The sequence below is a fragment of the Lupinus angustifolius genome, chromosome LG15 (genome assembly GCF_001865875.1).
Source record: "Lupinus angustifolius cultivar Tanjil chromosome LG15, LupAngTanjil_v1.0, whole genome shotgun sequence".
NCBI lineage: Eukaryota > Viridiplantae > Streptophyta > Magnoliopsida > Fabales > Fabaceae > Lupinus > Lupinus angustifolius.
The window spans coordinates 3986679-4004038 of record NC_032023.1 but is presented as its reverse complement, the minus strand read 5'-3'; the positions used below and the strand labels follow the sequence as shown (position 1 = coordinate 4004038).

Below are 17360 nucleotides of genomic sequence, written 5' to 3'. Positions count from 1 at the left end.
CTTAAAGGTTTCTTTGATATACAAATCATCACCTTTAAACATATTCAAACATCAACATTATATTTTCTAGCATTAGAACCGAAAATAAACTATTCTAAACTTGTCCAAGGCCATGGTTTTTCAAGCCAAAAACAAGTGAAAAAATCCAAACTTTACATGGTTAGAAAACTCCTTAAAGTTTCCTTTTGATATACAAATCATCACCTTTAACCACATTCAAATACCAACATTATATTTCTAGCATTAAATCCGAAAAAACAACTATTCTACACTTGTTCAAGGCTCTGGTTTTTCAAGCCAAAAACAAGTGGAAAAATCCATGTTTTACATGGTTTAACAATAACAAAATACGTGATTCTAAACATTAAAATAAAATAGTCACATCAACAACATAATAACAATGATAACTAACTACTAATATATGTGGAAGGGAATGAGAAAACAATGAGAGATTACCTTGAAATCTCTTTGAAATGCCTAAGATATAAGTGAGAAGATGAGTAGCAAAATGTTCTCCCTCAAGGCCAAGGTTTGCCTTTTCTAGAGATGCGTTATTGACAAAATTGGTGTCTATTTTGACTCGAAATGATATTTCGAAGCCAATGGCGCAATCAGAATTTTATTATGACTTACGAAACTCAAAAATCACCATTTGGGCCGAAATTAGATTGAATTTGGGCCTGGAAGAGGCCAGAAGATTTTCATCTCAGAAAATTATGAAAAATTACTATAAATTAGGAAATCACAATACAAGACTAAAACTCAACTGATTTTTAGCCTAAATCAATACCAATTAATCACTTGGCAATTAAATAATTAATAAAATGCGCACGAAAAATCATGGTGTTACACTGTGACCCAGGTTCGCCTATGACATCTCGACGAGGACTTCTCCTGGATGAGCATATGGGCCATTGTCATTGAGGGGGAATTAGTTTTAGAGGAACTAAGCGGCACTATTAAGTTGTCGGTTCCGGGTAGGGGTAGATTTTACTTGTGTAGCTTTGTCTATTTTGCTAAATGAAGTCCTTTATTTTGAACTTGATTGTCTTATTTTAATATTTTTGCCAACATTTGTGTGCTTCTCACTGTTAACAATCTGGTATAGCGAGGTCTTTTGCTAGAAGTAATACTAACCATTAAAGATGTCTTGAACGATCATGATGTTTTTGAGTAATTATTTAAATAGTGTTGGTCGGGTTTAAACACTTCAGTTGAGATTTCGAGCTGTATTATCCAGAGGTTGAGCAGTTCGACATTGAGTGTCCTTGTTGGTATTAAGCGACATGTTACTCTAAGAAGGGATTAACCTAGTAACTAAATAAGGCGAATTTGATTGAAAATAGTAATTTGCACGACTACTTGAGCCTTGGGCAAGGTAGCCTTGGTCAAGAATAATTTGACGAATTGGAGTATGTACGAGATGACCTGGACTAGAAGAAGCCATAACTAAATCTAGTTGGTAATAGAAGCAACAATTATCTGAATTTGCACAAAGTAATGTTGATCGGGGAGAATAATGATTCGAAATTGGATGTGGTGATATTTTCTATGTTAAATCTTAGTCTGACCAAGTTAAGTGGCCTGAATGTGGATCTACCCAAGGGGAACAAAGTCCATGCCTTGGGTGAATATTTATCTGTCATCGAATGGGGACATGGTCCGCACCTTGAGGAATATTTGAAGTTGGACCACTAGTTAGAGAGACAAGATTTGTGCCCTGGGTGATTTTTGACCGCCATCGAAGGGGGACATGGTCCTCAACTTTGGGATGATTGCTTGGCTGTCGTCGAAGGGAGACATGGTCCGCTCTTTTAGGGGTATTTGATCATCGTCGAAGTGGGACATGATCCACACCTTGAGGGGTATTTGACTGTCGGGAGACATGATCCGCACCTTGAGGGGTATTTGACTGCCATCAAAGGGGGACATGGTCCATACCTTGAGGGGTATTAATTATTGGACCGAATTCTGGTGGCAGAGATGAGATGAATAATACCTCTTTCAGATATATATGTTTCCGTTACAAAGGGTGTCTGACCTGACAAAGGGTCGACACTATATTTAAGCATAAACAAATTGGAGATTTGTGAGATTCCCTTTAACTCGTCTAATGTTCGCCTTGCAGAGGACCAAAGCTCCATACTCGAAGTTTCTGGGGACGACCAAAGAGTTATATTTTTCTGTTGTCCGTCTTTTGACGACTGCCTCCCATATTCGGGCTCGGTCTCTTTTTTCCACGATCCAATCCAAGTTGTGCCTCATCAGGGTTGGGTTGGTCTCCTTATTAAAGTGTAGAGCTCTCCATGTTGGTTCTCCTATTTTCACCGGAATCATAGCCTCAACACCATATGTCTGGTTGGAAGGGGATTCACCATTTCTGGAATATGGAGTTGTTTAGTAGACCTAGATTTCATGGTGAAGTTGATCTGACCAAGTTCCCTTGGCTTCGTCTAGCCTTTTCTTGATTCCCCTTAAGATGACCTTGTTGGCTGCATCTGGTTGTCCGTTTGTTTGAGGATGCTCAACAAATGTGAAGTGTTGTTTAATATGTAAATCGGACAACAATTTTTGAAACTTCCGGTTGGAAAACTAGGTACCATAACAATCACTATAGCCGCTGGAATGCCGAATCGAGTAATGATATTTTTCCAAGTGAATTTTTGGATGTTGGTCGACGTGATGGTAGACAAGGCTTCGGCCTCAATCCACTTGGTAATATAGTCTATGGCCACTATTAGAAACTTCACCTGGTCGACTGCTAGAGGAAAGGGTCCCAGAATGTCCATGCCCCATCAGCAAAATGATCATGGGGCCAACGTGGTGGTTAACTCTTCGGGTGGGGCTTAATTGAAATTAGCAAACAAGTAGCATTGGGTACATCTCTTGGTCAGATGTGAAGCATTTTTATCCATGGTAGGCCAATAATACTCGGACCGTAGTATGTTATTGGCCAAGGAAGCTGCACTGAGGTGGTGTCTACAACTCCCTTCATGGACTTTTTGGAGGACTTATTGTGCCCTATTGGGGCCGAGGCATTTGAGGAGAAGATTAGAAAAGCCTTGACGGTATAAGGACCCTTGGGCCAGGGTGTCTCAAGAGCAATATCGGAGGAAACTCTTACACTCTTTATTATCGGTTGCGGAGTGCCATGTAGGAGGTACTTTATGAATGGACCCATCCAATCATCTAGGATGAAAGGTCTGGGGTTAAGCTCCTTGTTCGGCCATCCCTGGATCTTGGTCGGTCAGGGGACAAGGTAGCCTAACTAACATGGAATACATGGTCGGCCAAATGGACCATCATGGTCGACCATGAGATGCTCTTTGACTAGTCGTATGTAACCGGGATGGAAAAAGTTTATGTCTAGTAACTTTACACACGAGATAAAGAATTATGTCTCACAAAATCATACATCTTTGTCTAGTAGTCTATGTATATGATATTGAGTTAAATGCAACACCTCAAATATACTGATCACCAATATCTTTGTCATATTAGTAGCTCATCAAACTAACTATATGTCTAGCAACTAAATTAATAAGATGAAGATATACGAACTGATAGACATACCTCTATGTCTAGTAGTGTATGTTAACAAGTTTGAGAGTTATTAAATTATTGAATTAGCTTTATGTCTGGCAGTCGGGACAACAATATGCATGAAGTGACAAATTGATATAAATCTATGTCTAGTAATTATACCAAGTTGATGAGTTGCATAAAATTAGAATTTACAACAAAGATTTCTCCAATATATTCGTTTAGAAATCATACAATAAGACGATCAAAACTAAAGTAAGCATTAAACACATACACAAATCAAAAGAATCAAAACATAACAAATTAGTATAAAATTGAATCAGTATACATACATCAAACTCATATTACATTCAATCCCAATGATAGGGAATTTATCTACTCATGGTAACTAAATACAATCAAGAGTAAGAGAAAATATAACTTATGGATGATAATTTACCATTCCAATAAGTATGAATTAGTTTATCTAATACTCACACCTTGATTCTACACCACTAAGGAAGCTAAGTTTGCCTAAAAACTAAGAATATATTATTTTACAAGTGTATTGACCGAAGTATGTTTTATAAACCTAACTTAAACTCATTTAATAGTACCTGAAATCTGGCTCCCATGCTCATTGCATCGCCTGACATTAAGCGCATCACTTTATGTAACTAGACTCGACCTTTTAGCGCATCACCTTACGCTGGGGGTACATATTGGTGTTGGACGCACCTCCTTCTTCTGCTGGGCATGACAGTACTGCTTGGCGTATCTATGGTCGTGGCTAATTGTTGACTTTCATAATTAAATCTGCTCAGCATGGCATTTGCGCCGAACGTAAATATCAGTCAATGTCTGATTCGCTGAGCTTGGTTCCTATGCTGAGCCTTAGTGATCTTTGTCCGAAAACTAAATTTTTTGTCATTCCTCATATTTTAGCACAAACACTTCAAATGTGATATTTTGCTATTTAATAACTTATGAGCATATAACCAACAATTTGGGTTAAGTGAAGAGTGAGAGTGCCACAAAATTGATAGTAAAGTTATGATAACTTTGACACTTAACAATTGTTGATATATAGATTTATATACAATTAATACATCATCTACCATTCATTTATATTATTTCTTTTGAAGAGTCAATAATATTAAATATGAATAATGAATGATTATTGATAATATATAAAACTCTTACACTGTCATGTAATTTTGTTTATAAAAAATATCATAATAGTTTAATTTCTCCAAAAAAAAATAATACTAAACACATTTTAATAATAATTGAATCTAAAGTTGACTTTCACTTGTGCAACTGAATTGTTGGGCAGACAAAATTGAAATTTGAGTCTCTCTCCCCTGTATAAGAGATTATTCTGAAACGACCCAAAATAATTGAAGTATTTATTTAGACTTTGTAGTAGGCAATGTTGAATTTCCATTAAAAACATTGTTCTAACCAAATATATTAATCCTTTGACATTTACAGCCATTGACTAATCAAAATGTTATAAACTCATCTTAATGTCTCAGAATCTTACTTTTCAGCAATTCACTCCAACTCCTTCAAAATTTTCCTTCTAAACTATACTTTTATTTTTCATGCTTGCCTCCGACCCAAGCTTTGTGCTTCGACCCAAAGCCCCGATACCCGATCCAAACCCGACCCGGTCCTCACTCTTCGGTGCTCGTTTCTGCTTCGATCCACGATCTTGGTTCAGACCCAGCTTCGCGGTGGGGCCCAAGTTGTCCTTCAATTCCGTTGAAATGGTAGTGCTCCGCCGAATTCGCTGCGGTTGCTTCAAGAACCACCGTCTCAAGGTGGAGGCTGACAGCGGCGGCGAGGAATTTTTCGATGCTGCAACCGTTAAGCCCGTACCTTATCATCTTGTTATTATGGTTAATGGTATAATTGGGAGGTAACTGTTTTTTTACATGTCATAATTAGATTGAATGAATTCGTGTATTTTGAATTTATCTCTTTGGTTTAGTGATTGAGAAATGAAAAATCTCAATTTGATAAGTATAAATGTTTATTTAATTTCAATTTTTGTTTAAAATAGGAATCTATAATTTGTAAACTTAATGTGCGATATAACATTATGAAGTCTTTCCATTCATGTAGCCAACATTTCCTAGTGGAATAAGGTTAGCTTTGTTTGACACAACTAGCTAAACTCTTATAAGCTAGGAGTCGAAAGTTTAGAGCTAATAAGCTAAGTGATTGAATTAGAACTGTTTGGTAAGAATAGGTGATAAGGTGCATGATATTTGCAAAGGAAATAAGCTCCTAAAGCTCATAATAAGCTACCTCAACTTGTTTATATCAAATTTGAGTAGCTTATTGAAATTAAGCCCATTTACCAAACACAATCATATAGCTTATTTTTAGTCGAGTAAATTAGTTGACTACCTTATAAGTTCATTGGATTTGTTATGGAACACACTATAAGTAGCATCGGTAGTAATTGTTGTTAGTCTAGAATAAATGTAGTAATTTTTATTGTTTTTGTTATATGTCAATTTTAAGACTCCAACTTTGTTTCTATTTTAAGAGTTTGGTTTATTGGTTAACTGGGGCGAGATGTACTTGGTTCTTCAGTGCTTCGGATTGGAGATATGCAGCAGAGCAGTTTGTGAAGAAGCTTCCGGATAAAGTTGTTGTACACCGTAAGCGTTCCTAAATCCTGTAAAATTTAAGTGCTCCTTTGATTGTGCAAGTTTGCATTTGAAGATTGTTGATAATTTAGTGGGATTTGAAAAACAATCGTATCAGTGGATTTTTCATTTTATTGTTAGGTTTGTGATCTTTGTTAATGTATTGGGATCATGAATGGATAGTTTGGAGGTTCTTGTTTGGTTCTTTGTTTGGACTTTGGATGAATTGTCTTCGTTTTACCCCGTCATTTACGTCATATATAACATCCTATACAAATAAACTAGATTGTCTGATCACAAAAAAATTACCAATTGGGGTTTCCTTTTTATTTCTTCAATATCAAATCGTCCTGCTTTAATATTCTTCTGATTCTTGCCCTGAAATTGCCATGTGCTTGAATACTTCACTTTTATTATCCCTGGCATTTACAAAGCACATCATTTATTTCACTTTGGTTGATATTTTGTGGACAGGCAGTGAATGCAATTCTTCAAAATTGACATTTGATGGTGTTGATACGATGGGTGAGAGGCTAGCCGAAGAGGTATTTTGGTAATAATAATATGATCTTTTTCATCTGCACATATCTTAAGCTCTCGTATTTCCCGGAACATTCACTTACATTGTTGACTTTGCAACTAAGTCTTCCATTTGGACTTATACGTATGCAGGTTCTATCTGTTATTAGACGTTGGCCAGAGGTACAGAAGATATCCTTTGTGGCACATTCTTTAGGGGGCTTGGTGGCTAGATATGCTATTGGGAGACTTTATGAGTATTCTTCTACATTGGAACCTTTAGGTACAACCAGAAACTACTCCAGTGAAGAGAAGACAGAATATTCAAAGCAATTCCTTGAACAGCGTAATGAAGCCAAAATTGCTGGCTTAGAGCCAGTGAACTTCATAACATTTGCAACACCACATCTTGGTTCAAGGGGAAATAGACAGGTAGCTTGAGTGTTCTTTGGGGCTGTGTCACTTAGCTACTTCAGTTGTCCATAGTTTCATTTGTCTTACCTACTTAAATTGTTTTGGCATTTCAATTTTGTTTGACAAAAAAAGTTTTGAGGGCATTTTGTTAAGCGTAGTTCAATTTTGTTTTCCAGAAGTTACTTAACTGAAATTCTGAAAAATTATTTGATCCATATGATTTTAATTGCTATCAACTGGAAATTAGTATTATTCTGGTTTATCTTCTGATATTTAAACTTCTTATGGTCAGTTTAGGCTCAACTATGTTTCTATTTTAAGAGTTTGGTTTATTGCTTATATTTGAGTGCTTAATTTTGGTATGATATACTCATAACCAGAAACTATTTTTCTAAATGATTTTATATTGGCCAGAAGTACACACTAGAAATGCAATGTTTTCGCTTTAACTATTTTTTTCATTTTGTTTTTGCAGCTTCCGTTTCTTTGTGGTCTTCCTTTCCTTGAGAGAAGTGCATCCCAAACTGCACATCTGGTCGCAGGGAGATCTGGGAAGCATCTCTTCCTCATGGACAACGATGATGGAAAGCCTCCTCTGCTCCTGCGAATGGTTGATGACTCTGATGATTTAAAATTTATGTTAGTATTATTGTCTCAACTGTCATTTATGTTATTCAATTTTAATTTCTGTATTGTAGCCAACATAATTGTTTGTAACGGTGCAGGTCAGCTTTACGTGCGTTCAAGCGTCGGGTGGCATATGCCAATGCAAATTACGATCGTATCCTTTTCTTAATTTTGGTTTTGAATAATATTTTTCATCGATAATTTGGGTTTTAAATAATAATACATTTTCTATGTTTTCTAATTTGCAAATTTTCGGAAGCCCCAATGAATATAGAGTCAACCATTAATGTCAAAATTAGTAGATGCAGCTTTCATGTGCATTATAAAGAATTCGTAGACAGCTATGTTCCAAATATCATCTTGGCTAGTAAATTAGTATTTTTCCTGAAACCATAAACTGTCACAGATGGTGCAGATAGAGAAATAGATTTCATGTTCTGTTATTTCTTGACTTTGCCCGAAGATATGGTTGGTTGGCGTACCTCATCAATTCGTCGTCAACATGAACTTCCAAAGGTATAGGGTTTCTGATAATAGTCTACCTTCATACTTTTTACTTGGCTTTCAGAGACTAAATTCTGCTCTTTCTTTTGTGCCAGTCCAATCTTCTTGTAATTGATGCAAAATATCCACATATTGTTTATATTGAAGGAGACACTGTGGATGCCATTCACAATAAAGCATCATCTAATGTTATAGGCCAAACAGTTGAATTAGAAGGTTATCTCCTTATTTTTCAGAAGGTTTTATCAATTTATAACATAATGTTGATTTACAGTGTCATTTTCTACTTCTCTTGCAAAAAGAAATAACACCATATACTGCCTTAGATGAGTATTTTTCATAACATATATAGACAATAGAATTGCCATAGAACTTTAGACACTATGGGACCTTTTTTCTTTATAGGATCAAGAGTAGGACAAAGGTATTTTTCTCCGCATATTTGGCAAACAAATCATTCCTACTTATTGAATTGAGTGAATAACTTGATATTTGATGAATATTGGATAAAATATTTATATACATGCGAAGATTTATCAATCCCTAAACTTAAGGGATTAGGATCAACAGTCTAAGGAAACTGTGGATGACATTCAGAATTAAGCATCGTCTAATGTTGGAGGCCAAACATTTGAATTAGTAGGTTCTCTCCTTTTTTTTTTGAAGGTTTTATCAATTTATGATATAATGTTGATTTACAGTGTCATTTTCTACCTCTCTTGCAAAATGTCATCCACAGTGTTCTTAGACTGTTGATCCTAATCCCTTAAGACTAATATTGTTACATGATTCGGAAGCTTTTTATGAAGAATTTGTTTCCTTTTCATAATTTATCATGCTTAATGTATTTATTGCAGAAAATTCTATTTAATTTTTTAACAGTTACATTCTAAAATTATCTCAGTGGGATATATTGAAGTTAGTTGCACCAAATATACTATAAATAAGAGCCGTCTAGGGTACGAGACTCTCACCTAGTGAGATATGGGGAGGGTAGCTATAAACAACCATACCCTGACTGTATGCAAGATTTGAACCCAAGACCTTCATGTCAAAAGAAAAGCAACCTTATAATTGCGCTGAGGTTAACCATCACTGAAGATGCTGTAGCAATAGATGAATAGAATAATTATACTACTAGAAAATGTGCAACTTAAACTGCTAGCTGCGACTCCTCTGTGTCTCACCTAAATATATTGGAATTTGTACCTGTTTCTTTTGATCCTCAGACTTGTTTCAAGTTTCTACTTTTCTGGTTTATTTTTTAACTTTTTACTTGTTCTACCTTTATGTAGAGGAGATGATAAGGGGTCTCACTCAGGTTCCTTGGAAGCGTGTGGACGTTAGCTTTCAGAAAAGTAAACAGAGGTTAATTGCTCACAGTACAATTCAGGTAATCTTGATATCTAAAAGCTTTCCTGTAAAACTTCTGTGATGTTATTCCTTTTGAATCTGTATTATCAACAGCATTTTTCATTCGAATTTTGATTAAAATGTATAAGCATGATGAGTTGTTATTACCATATCTTCCAATAATTATAAATGACACGAAATAATACTTACAATACTTATTGACTGAGTCATGATCAGATCGCTCTCTTTAAGATGTTTCGTGACACTGTCCAAATTGTGCAAGCAGACTATCAACCATATCGTCCATAGGATAAAACAGCTCAGTTCTCTGTTATCGAATTCTTACTACACTATAAAAACCGATCTCGAATTCACCTACAACAATATGGCTACCGGTACTAATTCTTGAAATTCCCACAATATAGCTATCCGTGCCAATTTTTTCCCCTTAATACTGACTACCAGTATCAGTTCTTGAAATTCCCACAACTTAGCTGCCTGTGCTAATTTTTAGTGTCACAAAAAGAAATGGGGAGAAATTTGCCGGAAATGCATCGGTGAAAAAATATGAGGGAAAAAGAAAAAGTTGAATGAAAGCGCATTGAACTTAGGGCGAGCTATAAAGAGGGGATAAGACCTCTATTGATAACACGAGGTTTTTTCCAAGTTCTTATCTCTCCAATGTGAGACTTGAGAGTTATTTTTTTCAAAACTCTTCTTCTATGTGGGATTTGCGAGTTTTTTAGATTTCACACCCAAAATTTTTCAATAATGGTTTTCAACAAACCTAGTTCCAACATCCTCACTTGAAATTAATAAATGATTTCCGAGAATTTATGTGGCCTCAATAAGATTGTGCATAAATAAATGTGTCATGCGACTTGAACCTTTGGATAGCGAGTAAGATCCAGATTTTACTAGAATAACTCATAGTCTTGAACTCTATCTCCAGCATCAAACCACACAAAACTTTTTAAAAGGTGTATTCTGTAAAGCTCGTGCGTTAAAGGTCATGCACGTCTATCCCAATATAGGGAACACTCTTTAAATTTATGCCCCCAAATTTCATAGGAAGTAGCCCCAACTTCCACATTCACATATGTGAGTCTATCAAGAGTACTCATGTAGCCTAGGTACTCCATTCCAATTAGAGTATAGATCTCATTAAGAGTTTAACTCATCCTTATATATGATGCAGAATCATGCTTCTCATAATTTTATATCATGTTCATTCTCATATCACTTCATAAGTTGTTATTACTCATCGAACCTATTTCTTGGGATTTCCAGTCAGTTAGGTCAGGTTACCATCATGAGTGATTCTCGTTCTAAGGGCAATAGTCTCATACACTTAGAAGTATTATGGACTTTCTCTCTAGCTAATCCTTTCGTCAAAGGATGTTATTCTTAGTGCGCACATGATCCACTCTAACAACTCATATACAAAATAACTCTCTAATGGTGTTTTGTTTATGACGAATTTATCGTTTCTTACTGTTATAAAAGTGGTTCTCAATTTTTGTATTAGTCGTGGTACTATCACAGTGGATCAATACAACTGATATCGATTTTTCCCATAGAGGAATCTCTGCAAAACTTCTTGCAAAGCTGATGGATTCTCCTCTAATATATAGACCAGGTCTATACTCTCTAGCAGTTGTTGCTCTCTTTCTTCTTCCAGGTTTTATTTCAAACGTTTCATTTTCTTTTATCATTATCTCTAATCACAAGTATGTGACTAGTTGATATTCTTCCACTATTCCTCAATTTAAAAGAGAAATTCGTTTTCATTGAAATCATCATCGTTAGATTCAATGATTACTTTTGCGATAAGGTCATAAAACCTGTACGTCTTGCTGTTTATAGCATACTCAATGAATACAAATTATATGCTTTGTGAGTTTAACTCTCTGGGGACATACCATCAAAAAATGATTTCGGGAGCAATTCTATGTATTTCATTGGACTCAAACTCTACTGATTTATCATTAGTCAAATGATACTTGAGATAACAACTAACAACATATTTTTTAGTCTCAGCTTCCTCAGTACTATATTTATTTTCAAGTGCATACCAAATTAATTTGGCAGACTTGTATAGACTATAGTAAGCATAGAGATTATCAGACAACTCATTCAGAATGAAATTCTTACACAAATAATTATGTTCATTCCAGATAGCTATTTCAATAACTAGTTTATATTTTTTTTTCCCTTTTTAACTTTTTCCAGCAACACTGGGATACCGATTTTCAGAACGTGAGCAACTTTTCTCATAGTGAGGAAAATTTCCATCTTATTGTTGCCACAATTTGAAATTTGTCTCATCAAACCGAAATGGTTTGTTCAGGTCAAAGTTGTTCGGTCCAGTAATATTATCTATAAATATCATTGCAGTAGAAATGTCTTAAAAATTGTTGTTATCATAGTTTGCAACAATTTTAAATGACACGAAATAATAATTACTGGTTGAGTCACAACCAAGTCATTCTCTTTAAGACTTTTCGTGGCACTGCCCAAATTGTGCAAATAGATTATCAACCACGCCGTCCCCACGATAAAACAGCTCAGATCTCTGTTATCGAATTCTTACTACACTATATAAACCGATCTCGAATACACCTACCATAATATGGCCACACATGTCAATTCTTTTCTGTTAGGTATCAGTGGAAAGAACATACCTAGAAGAGGGTTGAATAAGTGTCGCGGTTCTCAAATACTGCTTTTCGCACCAAAGCCCTATTCTGAAAAAACGTCCCGTTAATCGATTAAAGCACTGACTTAATCAATTAAGTTGCACAAAACAGACAGTTGTTGAAAGGCTTGTTTGCATAGCCACTCACCAATATTACAGAAACGATACAACAAATATATTTGAACATTATTAACCTCTATATGGCAGAATTACAGAATTCAAAATATTAGTTAAAATAGGCAATTAAACAACTTGAAAATTAAAGAGATAAAGGGTAAGAAAAAGCCTGCAATAAGGATTTTTATCCTGGTTCGTTTTGCGGTCCACTCCAAAACTACATTCAGTCCTCCCCTTCCGATCTCGGGAAATTTTCTTCACTAAAATGGAAAAGAATGTATATTGCATATGCACTTCCAATTACAAGATCGTAGATGCTCCATTCTTGAATTCCTAGAACCCCTAGCTTGGTTTGACTACTCTAATCGCCTATGAAAACCTTTCCTACGATCTAGCCCCAGCCAAGAATATGTTTTAAACTCAAGACCTCTGAGTCTTGGTGAAGACTCACTGAATCTTATTAGTGGTAAGACACCAAGAGACGGCTTTCCTTATCACAAACCAACACAAAAACAGAGTATAATGAAGCACAATATGACTCAAATATTACAATTAAAATCCAACTATAAACCCTATACAAATCTCACAAATTAACAATATGTATGAGTTCAGAATTATACAGAAACATGTAATTTCTATCATACAAAATCTCTAAAAGAAATGCAAGAATCATGCAAGAAAAGATAGAATGATGAACACATTTAATCACATGCAATGAGATAACATTTTAATCCCTAAGCATGATACTATTTCTCACTATTTCACATGCATTTCTCTTTGCCTATATGACATACAATGAGCACGAAAAATATGCAACTTAGCAATTCTAAAAATGAATGAATGAATGCATAAAACATGGTGTAAAAACACAGTTTATATAGAAAAGCTGTTAGACGTCTAGTTAATCGATTAAGTGCCCTTTTAATCGATTAACGGACTGTTGAGAATAACTGAAATCTGTTTTTCAGTTATCTGTTAAAACAGATTTCACGTTAATCGATTAACGCCTTGCTTAATCGATTAACTGACATATTTTTCAGCTAAGCGATTAAATGGTAAACTACATATATGTTATGCTTATCAACTGTACATGTTTTAATATTATGTTATGCTTAAGATGCACAAATAACATGTATGATTAATGCATTAACATATAATAACTTAGATGACATGTCTCATGTAAATGATATGATTATTTTTAGGATTTGTGGGATTTGCATATAAGTTTACCTAACCTAGATTCAATAACTAAGACACATATCCAAGACTACTAATGATGACTCTAGTCTAGACATGAAACTCTTGAGTCATTGACATGTTGATTTGTTGAGTTATCTAGCTTTGACTAAATCCTTGCCTTCATCAAAACATAGGCAATCTAATACTACTATCTTGACACTTTGCATTTTCATTTTCCATCAATACTGACTAGTAGTGTTAGTTCTCGAAATTCCCACAATTTGGCTGTTTGTGCCAATTCTTAGTTCCATGGAAATAAAGAGGGAGAAGTTTTCCGGAAATGCATCGACGGAAAATATGAGAGAGGAAAACAAAAGTTGAATGAAAGCGCATTGAACTTGGATTGAGTTATAATGAGGGGAGAAAGCCTCTATTTATAACATAAGATTTTTTTCAAGTTCATCATATCTTCACTATAGGACTTCTGAGTTGTTTTTTCAAAACTCTTCTATGTGGGACTTCTGAGTTTTTTGGATTTCACACTCAAAAGTTCTCACTAAAGACTTTCAACAAACCAAGTTCTAACATGAGTTAGTGACTATTATTGAAGAAAATGTACTTTTTCTACATAACATTGATGATATTTTTTGGGTACTACAAATGTATTTCCTCACTCTATGGGTAAAGAAGTAATTGTAATCCCTTTCGGAGTGTGTGATTGTCCCTCCCAATAAGTGTTACTTCTAGGAATCGAATTTAGTTCATATGATGACAATGATATAAGGTAGAGAGGTGGAAAACTAGGATATTAGATTTAGGAATATCGAGCCAAGAATTAAGTAACTTAACCTTTAATGAAACGTACTTAGTGTTTTTCACATAATGGGATGATGATTAACAGAGTGAAAATGGTTATTCTTAGAGCATAGTGAACGGCCAGTGAAAGATTTTAAGAAAGATTTCTGAATTCTTTTGTGACAAAAGAAGAAATTTTGTTGGAGAAAGAAAGAGATAGAAGTGCAACATATTGTAGGATACGAAATCCTCAACAAATTAAAACAAAAAGATGAAGAAAAGGACAGTGGAAACTCCTCAAAACTACTTACTGAAGAGAGGTTTTAGTCCCTCTGCCAATCAAATCTTAAAAACTGATACCCTTGAAGAGCCTATATGCTAAACACCAGAAAGAGACCATGAAAACAATTATATCCTCCAACAAATTCAGACTTGAGGAAAAACCCTTTGAAATTCTAGTATTCTTTTCCAACAAAGAAGACCACAAAACCCCACAAACAATACACTGACAAGATTTTGCCTTCCTTCTAACGAAAATCTTGGAAACAAATTTGTTGTAACTGATCCAATGAACTAGGACATATCCAATGCTCCCCACAAATATAAAAGAGATCATTCCGAAGAAACACAGGTTGGTCTATTGAGATATAAATGATGTACAATATCAGACAAGATCGTCTAACCTGAAACATCATTGTTGATTAAAGCTGTCCAAATCAAAACTTTAGACTTAGAAGGATCTTTAGAATTCCAAAGTGGTTTAACCCAGGTAATGAGGTAAATGTCTCCCTTATGGAGGAATGCATGAGAAACTGAAAGTAGGATTTGCATGAATTCCAGATTCTATGTCAAGATTAGAGTGAAAAGGAGCAGAATGAAGTAACGCCAAAAGGGACTGAAGTTCACTATCTTCACTATTATTTAACTTTCTGAAAAAGTGAAAATTCCAGGAGCAAGCAGAATAATGCAAACCAGAAAGAGCAATAATTGAAGAAATTATGAAGACGAAGAATAGCTTCCAAAAAAGGGATATCTCCCACCTAAGTAGCAATAGCGCGCTATCGTGCTGGGATAGCGGTGTTGTGGTGGTTGTCGGTCCTCCACCACGACGGAGGGGAGTGTAGCGGCACGGATGGCAGTCGCGCTTGTCGCAGGTCAGAAAGCAGTGACCTCTCGGGCCAAATCGCGGGTCAGAACCCGCTCCAACAAAGTTAGCAATGGAACCCTAATTTTTAAATGGGAAATGCCCATTTTGCCCTTATTTTTGAATACGTGGCAACAAGGCTGTGTGGAACCCTAGTTTTTAAAGAGGAAAAAATCATTTTTGCCCTTATTTTTTAATACATGGCAAGGTTTTTTCAGGGTTTTGGGTAATTTATCCTCCCTGTTCTTCTCTCCTAATGTGAAACTTCATGTTCTCCTTCTTTTCCTCTTTCTGCAGCAGAATACATGAAATCCTCTCCCCATTTTTTCCTATGCCCCTTTCCTTTCCCCCTTTTCCCTCTCCCCTTCCCCTTTCCCCTCTGCCCCTTCCCCTTCCCCTCTGCCCCTTCCCTTCTATGAATTTCTTTTCGTTTTCTCTCTTTACATGTTCAACACTTTCTGATTTTAATGAATTGCTTATATTTTTATGTTCTTTGGTATATTTATATGTGGAGGGTTTAACATATAATTTTGTCTATTTTAATTTTTTCTTTGTGTATTTATATGTTTAGAATATAAATTACTTATATTTTTAGTTATAGCGGTCATCCCGCTATCCGCTATAGTGTTTTTGGGTTCGACCGTTATGCTCCGCTCTCTGCAGTTGACTATCTAGTCTTCCACTCAAGTTTCCTCCAAAAAAAAAGGGATAACTGAACACTAGGTAACAGTAGAATTATAATTCTACTCTCTGATTCTTTGCACAACTCAAATAAAGTTTATGATTCTAAGCTTATTCTGGTTGTCAGAATTGGAAGTGAAATTAAAATTGAACTAAAATTCCAATTCTATCATCCAAACAAATCATAGAGAGAAAAGAGAGCCGTAATGGATTCCCTATGTCTCATATACACAATGGGCGCTTGCTTTTATAGAGCAAATATAATATATACAGAAGATATTTACTTAATTATATGATTTGGTTAGCCTATACAATAATTCTAGATATTATTTACATAGTTTCCAACATTCCCCTTAAACTTGGAACATATGGGCCATATGCACCAAGTCTGTGACAAATATAGCTAATCGAGGATCTCTCAAAGACTTGGTGAAGATATTGGCGAATTGGTCATTTGAATTGACAAAATCTTTGGTGAGTTCTCCAAATAGGATATTCTCCAATACAATCTAACTAAATGTGTTTTGGTGGGTTCTCGTGGGGCAATATGCAATGCTGATTGAGTCTTTTACACATTTGGTTGAAGATGAATAAATAAATCTAACATGATTTATGATAGAGTATTATGGTGTCGTTCGGTCCATATAGCTAATCTTACCTAATAAGATGAAGACTTGGTTGTTGTTGCTTGTTGATGTAGGAATAAATAAATCTAAATGTTTTGAATCATATATGGATGGTTTTCACCAACCTCTATGTCAAACCTTTTAGAAGAGAATGACCACAGCTTCAGCTTGGTGTTCCTTGTTACTTATTCTAATTTTTAAACTTATTTTGTCTTGCTCAGGTGAAAACCTACTGGTTGAATTCCGATGGTGCTGATGTTGTTTACCATATGATAGATAACTTCCTTCTTTAGCCTATTTTTATGTTTGATCTCTACAAAATCAATGTTGTGAGCAATGGTAGTTGTCTTCTAATATATTTTTTCCCTTGCATGGCTTGCATCTTAATGAATGAAGAAGATATGTTGTACACTGTATTTTGGCATTGGAATTTGATAGCTCTATTTGATTGCACCTTTATGTACATGAGGACTCATTCTTAGTAATTTGTTCATATATTAATGTCATTGAGAATGTTA

At 35.2% G+C, this 17360-nt stretch overlaps 1 protein-coding gene across 1 annotated transcript; it reads left to right on the top strand.

Moving 5' to 3' along the window:
- Positions 4978-17360, top strand: LOC109328622. Its single transcript, XM_019562176.1, has 10 exons — positions 4978-5446; positions 6130-6197; positions 6660-6730; positions 6858-7136; positions 7594-7757; positions 7844-7899; positions 8209-8261; positions 8345-8465; positions 9545-9642; positions 17064-17360. The coding sequence occupies exons 1-10, from the start codon at positions 5130-5132 to the stop codon at positions 17133-17135; spliced, it is 1299 nt and encodes a 432-aa protein (XP_019417721.1). The 5' UTR covers positions 4978-5129; the 3' UTR covers positions 17136-17360.

Bases quoted from the DNA above. Each gene is read 5' to 3' on its own strand.
- LOC109328622 (XM_019562176.1), top strand. From the start codon at position 5,130: ATGCTTGCCTCCGACCCAAGCTTTGTGCTTCGACCCAAAGCCCCGATA. The intron at 7,137-7,593 runs GTAGCTTGAGTG...TTGTTTTTGCAG, and splicing joins GTTCAAGGGGAAATAGACAG to CTTCCGTTTCTTTGTGGTCT. The intron at 7,758-7,843 runs GTTAGTATTATT...GTAACGGTGCAG, and splicing joins TCTGATGATTTAAAATTTAT to GTCAGCTTTACGTGCGTTCA.